The 9,635-nt window shown below is 41.1% G+C and overlaps 1 protein-coding gene across 1 annotated transcript; it reads right to left on the reverse strand.

The window, feature by feature from the left end:
- Nucleotides 1-3,570: 3,570 nt before the first annotated feature.
- Nucleotides 3,571-9,423, reverse strand: LOC147891682 (protein NRT1/ PTR FAMILY 8.1-like). The gene is made up of 5 exons (XM_087388026.1): nt 9,180-9,423; nt 8,695-8,912; nt 8,075-8,595; nt 5,837-6,628; nt 3,571-3,643 (listed from the first exon to the last, which is right to left on the reverse strand). The coding sequence occupies exons 1-5, from the start codon at nt 9,421-9,423 to the stop codon at nt 3,571-3,573; spliced, it is 1,848 nt and encodes a 615-aa protein (XP_087244152.1).
- Nucleotides 9,424-9,635: the final 212 nt, after the last annotated feature.

The raw sequence follows: 9,635 nt of genomic DNA on the forward strand, positions 1-9,635 counted from the left end.
GCCTGATGGCTCGATGGCTTTAGATAGAGTTGGCACACTACCAACTAGGCTACATGCAAGTGTGAGAAGGCATCCCATGACTGACCGCACTGAGGGTAGACGGAGCATTTCCCAGGGCAGCCCACTCTCGAGCTATGAGGCCCGTTTGGAGCCCCAGATGATCCCGGATGGCTTTGGGCCAAACGATGACCGTAGGTTAGTTGCTCTATTCTGCACCACGATTCTAATGTGTGGTCGGTGGCCTGTTTCAAGATCGACCTCCAGTTGGCCGTGTTGGGCCGAGTGGGTCGGTCTCCCAATTGGGTCTAACCGACTATGGCTGGTGGCTATATAAGAGCATGCCCATGAAGCCCATCATCATCACTGGCTACAGCAACCCTGATTCCTTAGCATCCAGCCTCTGTCCTCTACTGTTTCCAGCATGCCATCAAAGCTTCTCACACAGGAGCACATGGCTGGGAGGCAGCACCATCTATTGTATCAATTTTACAGTAATAAAATTTTTGATTCTCCATACTATCTGCTTTTCTCTCTTGCATACAAGATCCAATTATCTATTGAGCATAGACGTTGTATTGTTTTCTTACAATTTCCATGGACAATATGCCATGCCTTACAAGTTTTAGTAACTCTTGTAGGTACCTTAATAGAAGCCACAATTCTTGGTAAAATTTCGATGCAAGACACTTATAGAGGATTGTTTAGTGATGAATCAACCCATCGAAATGTGCTGATCACTACCAACCAGTCCAACATTCAAGCATCAATATCAATTTCTACTTTACCTCCACAAGAGCCTCACTAGCAAAGACAACAAAGAAGAACAGCAACCAAGCAAGTGTGGGTCCGAAAGGATTTACTAGAGGCCCAAGGGTACTTTGAAGGTAAAACATATATTTGGGTTCCAGAAAAACTTTGACATCAAAATCCACCCCATCATGTAAAGAACAAACCTCGATGTCGAAGAACAAAATGATGCCATCCAACAAGGAATGTGCAATATCGTTGGGTTCCCACAAGACTACTAGAGGCCCATGTATATTACCTTGGAAACAATTATATTTGGGTCCCCAAGGTACTAGGTGTCACAAGATCACCTGCATTATCTAATAATGTGCTCAATAAAGAGCAAAAGAAAGAATGGGGATTAAAGACTCTAAAATCATGATCAACAACAAAGGAGAGACAACCATCAAATTTAGGCCTACCAATTATGAAAAATCAAGACAAAGATTGGAAAGTGGAACCACAAGAACCTACCTTTCAAAAATTAAAACCACAAGAACCTTCTCGAAAGGACAAGAGCAAAGTGCCAATATAGGAGGATCACACACAAAAAACATTCTCTACCTCCTACCGAGTAGTCACACAAGAACTTACTTGACCACCGCCCCAGTCTATCAAAATGGCTTTGAATTAAGCATATCATCTTTAAGGAAAATGGAAATTCTACAAGAACCTATCTCCAAAAAAGAGATAGTAGCACAAGAACCTGCTATGAAAATAAGGGAATCTACTTTGGGAGCTACACAAGAACATTCCTTAGTACATAGATGGAATCATACAAGTGCAGCAAATGGGAGAGGAAATGTCTATCCTTTTTTGGTCACATAGCTTTTGGCTCCCACATGGACAGGTTTGGGGAGGGCATCATTCATGTCATCATAATGACTAATAACTTCAATTGGATACAAAATCTCGTAGCGTCCATTTTCACAAAAATCAAAGCCCAATAACCTTAGTCCATTTTGGGTGACTCATCTTCATGGACCCTTTCCCAATAGAAAATGCACAAGTGACACTATGAGAATGTGGAGGGCTAGCACAAAGATTCTTACCACCTCATCCTACCTTCCCATTTTGTATTATTATCCCTTCGACTGTGCACAACCAATCTATTCAACTTATGCATGGGCCATCTGCATGGAGGGGTTCACATGAGGAAATGCTTGCCACCTCAACCATGGACTATTTAATACACACATTGGGCCACTTTCATGGAGAGGTTGGCATAAGGGAAATCTTGCCACCTCATTCATGAGCCCTATGCCCTCCTATTGTACAATATTAGTATTGGACTCTTTTTCCCAATTACATATCCCTCCCACAAGTTTGGGAGACACAACACTACCAAGCCTAGGAGAATCCTGAACAAGAAAGGGTTTGTGTGTTGCTTGTTGTAAGTTTTCCTCCCATGTGGCTCTTAAATCTTTTAAACAAGGTAAACCTTCTCCCATTTCTTCTAGCACTATTGATGTTCCATTCCATTTTGGCAAGGACTTTAATTCAAGTTGATGACCTAGGTAGCAAGAAAAACAGAAGGTCAAGTCACTCTCTTTGAGATGTTATTTCCACTTTATTTTGATTCATGCATGTAGTCTAGATTTTGATGAGTGCAAGCCATCATGGACCATCTAATCTTTCCAACTACATCAAAAGAGGGTCTCTTTGATCATCCTCTACTAATTGATGTTGTATGCTAGTATCTCTACCTCCATGGGTACAATGAAGCTATCGTTTTCATTTCGAAAAGCATTTTGGATCATGTGAAGCTTGTTTTTAATGTTTTTCAGGGTTAAATTGAATTGATAAGAAGATAGTTTAGAGGTTTTCTAAGTTGTGCGTGATAGCAAACTCCAATAAAAACGCCCAAAAGTGATGTTTTGAGTGAATTTTGGAGTTGGAAGGAGAAATTGTCACATTTTGCAAAACATCTCATTTGTCATTCAAATGATGTTGTTTTGTCTTGTTTTTTGCATTGAGTAGGTAGAATAGGTAGTTGGCATCCCCCTATCTCAAAAACTTCAATAGGTAGAATAGGTAGTTGGCATCCCCCTATCTCAAAACACTTGAACAAAAACTTCAAAATAATGAAGAATCATCAAAAAGCACTTGTTGACACAACGAGTTTCTATCCCCATGACCTGTCGCTTTAGCTTGCTATCCCCATGACCCGTCACCTTATCTCTATTCCCATGACCTGTCAGACACCTAATCCATCGCCTTATTTATGACATCTCTAAGACTGTTATGCCATCGATTTGATAGGTGTTGACCCGTGGCCTTGAGCCTATTCCCACAAGCCGTTGCCATATTATTAACCCTACAAACCATTGCCATCCTAGTATCCCTCTTAGGCAACTAACCCTTGCCTTAATTCTATCCTCAATTATTAAATGCCAACATCTCTTTTTAAATATTATGAGAAACTCTATGGGAAGGGTTGGAGAGACCCAAAAACAAGTACAAAAACTAGGGTGGGATTTCTCCCTTTTGTAAGGGCACTACAAAACTAGCCTTTATCTCAGACTCCTAGGGATGAATTGCAAGCTACATCATTAACAAGAATTAGAGGCATATCGTACAATGGATCAAAGGAAGCCCTTGAGCATATCTAGTTTATAGCCAATAAAGGATTGCTATTAACTACCTTGGATTACTGTCTAAACTAGAGAGGATGTCATCAAAAGAAATGAAATATTGTCTCAAGGGACATGCTTACTATTGATTGAAAACATTGGTGACCCACATGTATTCATGCATGCCAATCCCAAAGACTTTGTTGATGCACTATTTGCACCACTTTTTGAGAAATTCAGCCCCTTGCCTGACCAACAATACCCCCTCTAATCCTTCATCGATCATACCTTGTCATGATACAAGGCTTATCTATTTGCTCGTGCTTTTGCTCAGATATACAAAATTAAAAATGAAGTCTTTTTATATGTCCATCATCGTTAGTGCTATTCATGGCTTGAACTTGTACTACATAGACATGAGAATGGCCTTTCTCAATAGTATTATTCTTGATACTTAATGTATACATGTAGGATCCCTAGGGTTATGAAGTTTTACGTTAAGAATCCAAATTGTGCCTTCTTTTTTGAACTTTGTATGGTTTAAAGGATCTTCCTATGTCTAGCACAACGATCTTATGAGTATCTTTAATCCATGAATTTTAGATGTATCCTATCTGATGGCTTTATCTATTTAAAAACAATCCATCAACCTTTACCTTACCAACTTTTATGTGGATGATCTACTCTTAGCATGTAATCATCTGATCTCTTGGCCCTTGAATCACGTGACAACTCTCCATTTGAGATGATGGATAATGGTTGTATTTGAGTATTGTATATCAAAATTTAGATACAAGGTGACTCTGACACAACAGGCATCAAACTTTTTCAATAATTGCTCGATTTCACATAGAGATTGCCAAACCAATTGCTATTTTGATGGAGGTACATCTTTCAAAGCAAATATTTCCTTGCACTGATTCTACTCGTCAAGCCATGAAAAATGTTCCTTATCGCACCAATACATTGGGTGTATTCGTTACTTGGTCACATGCCCTAAAATTGGATGTATTCATTACCTCTTCATTACTTGGTCACATGTTCCTTATCGCACCAATACATTGGGTGTATTCGTTACTTGATCACATGCCTTAAAATTGCATTTTCTACTAGTCAAGTTTCACAACACATGCAGGATTTTGCTATGCCACATTGGTTGTCTATCAAGACACTTCTTTGGTATCTTTTCTATTGCAAGGACAATTACTCCCATCGAGACACCATAACTAAGTTTGAATATATGGCATTAGTAGTAGCCCCCGCGATAAAGGGTATATTGTTTTGAACACTTCTTAGTGTACTCATATGTTTTTATGTGGATTCCAATCTACTTTTGATTGATAATCAAGTTGCCATTTTGATTGCTGAGAATGGAGCCTCCTTTGACAGGATGAATGGAGGAATCATGTTGATCTTAAATATCAATTCATCAAGCACCACATCAAGGAGTGGTTTCTTACCCTAAATTTTGTGAAGTTTGGAGTCATGGAAGCTGATATTCTCACCAAGGCACTCCCTATGACAATGAGATAGCAACCCATTGGGTTCAATGTGGCCTTCTTGAAATGATTGAACATTAACTTAGTTAACCAATTAAGGGAGGCTGCTAGAATATTAATTATCCTTGAATTAACTAGGGGTTTATCTGCACTAAGTCCAAGGTCATGTCTAGGTTAGGTTTAATAAAATGCTCCTCTGGATCACTCTTTTTTCAATAACCATCAACACTACAACCTATATGGTCTTTTACACATGTTACTAACACAAGCTTGGTTTTATCCTTTTCATTTGCATTTCTCTTGCATGCAATAGAAGTCAAGCCCATTGAATGATTTTACATATACTTGTGCTCTATTGGTCTTAGAATAGGCAAAATACTATAAACACCAGGTGCAATACCAAATGTAGAAGAGGCAAATTCACCATTCAAGCTTGAAGCAAAAACACACAATGAACAAGATCTCACAAAAATAAAAAATTAAAAGTAGAGGTGGGAGAGAGGAAGAAAGAAAAAATTCCAACGTTTATATACATTGATCCTAAAGTGAATATATAGAAGAGCTGATGCTAAAGGGTTTATCGACCTTCCCACTCACCCAAATACTACTAACTTTTAGAATCATTTGCCATGGCTATAGGTAACAAAATCTGTTGGCTTTCTGTTGATTTACTCAATATAATTGATGCCCATCTTGGAAAATTAGGGAGGGAATAGAGGCTATGAGAAAGAAGAGGTGTGATAAGTAGGCATTTAGGAAATTTTATAAATGAAAGCTCCATGCATGCTCTTTGGCTACTATTACGGCACAATGTCTATGTAGTCATTGAGGCGAGTGGAGTTGGTTGGGTTGTGGTACAAAGGATCGGGAGCAATAGTAGCATGGGAGGGAGAAGGAGGAGGAGTGAGATGCAGTGGCAAGGTGGTTGGTTGGGTTTGAGAGAGGGGTAGTTTGGAATTATGAGGGGAGGAGGTGAAGGGAGGGAGGCGAAGATACTCATAGGTGGAGGAGTAGTAGAGGAAGAAGAGGAGGGTAAGAGCAAGGAGACAAACAAGGAGCCAATAGAAGTAGTCAAGGTGGCCGAGGTTGATGTTTCGTTGGATCCAATTAGACCTGTGGGAAGAGGAGAGAGAAGTGGTGATGATAACGATGAGGGTGCTGGTGTAGTTGCCAAGGCCCATGCAGAGGAGAAAGAGAGAAGAACCGAGGCTGCGCATGCCATCAGAGATCTCTGTGTAGAAGAAATCCATCTGGGAGACAATAAAGAGGACATTTGAGATGCCCATGGTAAAGAATTGAGGGATGAGCCAAAGGATAGAGAGCTTGTGATGGTGTGTGGTGGCAAGGTGTAGTCTGGCCATCTCGACTATTGCAGCTTCAACCATGGCAATGGTTGCAACGACCAAGCCAAGTCCCATTCGTTGGAGTGGGGTGAGGCCCTTGGACTGGCCTTTTCTGGCTTTGATACAGGGGATGAGAATGTATTCATAGAAGGGAGGGAAGAGGATGCCTGCAACATTGACAAAGAGGCGCATGGAGCCAGGAGGGATCGAGAAGTGATGGAGGTTGGCATCCATGAACTCACCTTGAACAACGAAGAGGGTGACGAGTTGAGCATTGGCTACATTGTAGAGAATACCTATTAAAATGATGGGCGCTATCCTCATCACACACTTGACCTCCTCCACCTGTGTCACCGTGCATAGTCGCCATGGATTATTCTCTCCCTTCTCTGCCTCCTCTATTAGTGTTGCTGCCCTGTCCAACCACCTGTATGGAGACTTCCCTATTAGTAAAAAAATCAAACAAATAAAATTTAGTATTTCATTCTCTTGTCAGCTCATGTACTTGGACATTCACTCAGCTAAGTTGGTTGCCAGGTTTGATTCCCTCTAGTCTAATTTTGTAATGTCAATTTAGTAAATCATCAAAGAACATTCAAATTACCTTTTGATATATGTGTCTTTATCATTTAAAACAAACTATGCCTTCATGATGCCAAATTCAAAATCAAAATTGAGATCAAGTTTTAACATCGATTGTGGGCCTCAAAGTGAGTTAAATAGTCACATGTGGTACAAATGATTAATTTATCTAAAAAGCATAAATATATGGATCATTTCATCCTTGGCAGGAAGCAAATCTATATAAGGTGATGGAGACCCTAATTTATTTGGTTAATTATAAAAGAAAAAGCTTGGGGATATGAAGATTTTCGTACCCATAATAATAATCACGTTTGTACATAATAGCTCTCTACTTACTTTCACAATGGGGATACACCCAAACTAATAAAGTGAAAGGCAACTCTTAAAATTTAAAAAAAAACATTTCTTTAGGGAATTCAAATTGTAAGAATGACTATAGCATGCCAAAAAAAATCACCATGTAGGATGTAAGAGTCCATCCCCTTTGCCCTCCACAAAATCTATTTTATCTCCAAATGTGTTTGTTGTTAGAGCTAGAATATTTTACTATCTAGCTATATAAAGTGCCACCTCTACCAATAATCATCCCCTACCAAATGGAAAATTTCAAAACTATACTAATTAGAGGAAAAGGGAGCAGAGAGAGGCAATGAGACTGGTAAAGAGGAGAGTGATTAATAAGGGAGTCCCTCAAGGGCCCCTCTCCTTTTATTTATAAGGTAAGTGTTTAAAACCTTTGACTTAAGGTCTTTAACATCATCTTCATATAGCCTAGCGAAGGGGAAGCACAAGGACATGAAAAGAGGTTACAAGGCAAGCAAGGAAAAGGCTTATTTGGAGTGAAAGAAGGCTAAAAAGAATCCTAGAAAGACCCTATGAGTAAGCAAATGATGTATTGAGTTTAAGTCATTAAAATTTGAAGTTATCCCTTTGACTTAGCTTAACTGGGCTACACCACATTTTACACTTAAGACATTAGTTGAATTTCTCCATTGAAAAATGAAGGCTTCTCAATTAGCGTGGGTCTGTCAGGCTTAGGGAGTCGACACTTGCGCGACTGGTTAGGTATGGAGGAGGGAGTCCACTGTCCACACTTCATGTGGCGAACTTGAGGTGGTGGAGAATACATAGGGTGGGGAGGAAAAGTTCTCCATGAGTTTGTCTTGGTGTCCGAGAGAGAAGTGGTTATTACTCCCTCAGAGTGAAAACAAAACAATGAGAAGAGAGAGAGACAGAGAGACAGAGAGAGAGAGAGAGAGAGCGTTCACACTCTTGCGGGCTCATTTACCTGAAGCCCCCGCTGTGGCTGAGCTTGCGGTTTCCACGAATCGCCGACATCTCTCCTTCCACTTCGTAGAGGGCGCTCGACTCCGTAGATGGTCGGTGCTTGAACTTGCGAGCTGCACTCACGAGAACTTGCACAATACGAAGGAGAGGGTTCCCTCCTGGTTTCAACTGGCGCCAGTAGGGTGCACCCATAAGGTAAAGCGGGATAGAGAAGGTAACTGCACCGCTGGCAATCCAGAAGCCCAACGCCCATTTTCCCGAGTTCTCGACGTAGGTCAGAATGGTAAGAGAGAGCATTACTCCAATGTTAGATGACACGAACACCCAGCTGAAGAAGCGCCCCTTCTCCTGGGGCGTGTCGAATTGGTCTCCGCCTAACGAGACTATCACAGGCTGATAAGATCCGCAGCCAACGGCAGTGATAAACAAGGAAGCAAACAGGAACATTTTCAATCCAGCAGGCAGATTTTCCGTGCCAATTCGTTCCTGCAGGGTAACACTGACCGCCGAGAGAACACACCCCTGCGACAGCGACGAAAAATGAGCATAAACGAGCTCATGATGTTGAACAAGCTGGTAATGCCGTATGTTTCATGAATTGAACAATATTGCCACACTCACCACCATGTAAATGATCAGAAAGATCGCCACAGTGAGCATCCGTCCCAAGTATGCATCTCCCAGGAAAGCTCCAACCAAGCACGTGACGTACAGAGTCCCCACGAGATTCGTCAAATCGTTGGCTGCAGTAGCGCTCCCTTCGTGCCATATGCGTATTAAATAAAGCACCAGGTTGAAGAAGATGCCACCGAATGCAAAATAGCCCAAGACCACGGCTCCTGTACAATAGAGAGAAGAGAAATTTGAAGCAGGAGGGTTGACTAAAATACAATGTATAAATCAAAGCTCTTGCGCACAAAAGTTGGGAGATGGTAGTTATGAGCACGAAGTATGTGGATACAAAGATTGGGAGGAATTATTGGCAAGCAGTCAACCTTCAATGGAGGAGCGTGCATGGTAGTGAATATGTATAATGAAACAAAGCGACAATTCATAGAGTGGTGCATGCTATTAGACTCTTGCACGAACCCACAATTTCGCTCTACCTAAAATGAAGATTGAGCTTTTGGAACCACCATGCCGTCGATCTTTGATGGGTCTTCCTATCCAATCCACCATAACGTTATCTTCAGTTATCGTCTTTGTAGGAGCACACATTTTTTCGCAAGCCCGTTTTGAATTGTCCAGATCCTGAAAAGTTTGACAAACCGAATTGACAGAGGCGCAATTTGAATCTGCCTCAAGGCGGCATACCGCGAGGCTCGAAACTGGAGATAGGCAGCTCTCCATTGCAAGCCACTGTTGTCCCCGACACTTAGTAAATGCAACACGAGCCGCACACCGTCGAGACTCACTACTACTTTGTCTTCCAGTACGATTTGCAAAGAAAGGTCGAAGATTGTGTCTCTACGCAGAAAATCGACCTGATGCTTTTCTACTAGAAGCTTATACCAGAGCTTATATATAGTACGAAGTCCGGTAATGTATTTCTAAGATCACCG

This window comes from Dipteris shenzhenensis, chromosome 17, assembly GCF_047967505.1.
Source record: "Dipteris shenzhenensis isolate YYH24624 ecotype China chromosome 17, Dip_SZ_1.0, whole genome shotgun sequence".
Classification (NCBI taxonomy): Eukaryota; Viridiplantae; Streptophyta; class Polypodiopsida; order Gleicheniales; family Dipteridaceae; genus Dipteris; species Dipteris shenzhenensis.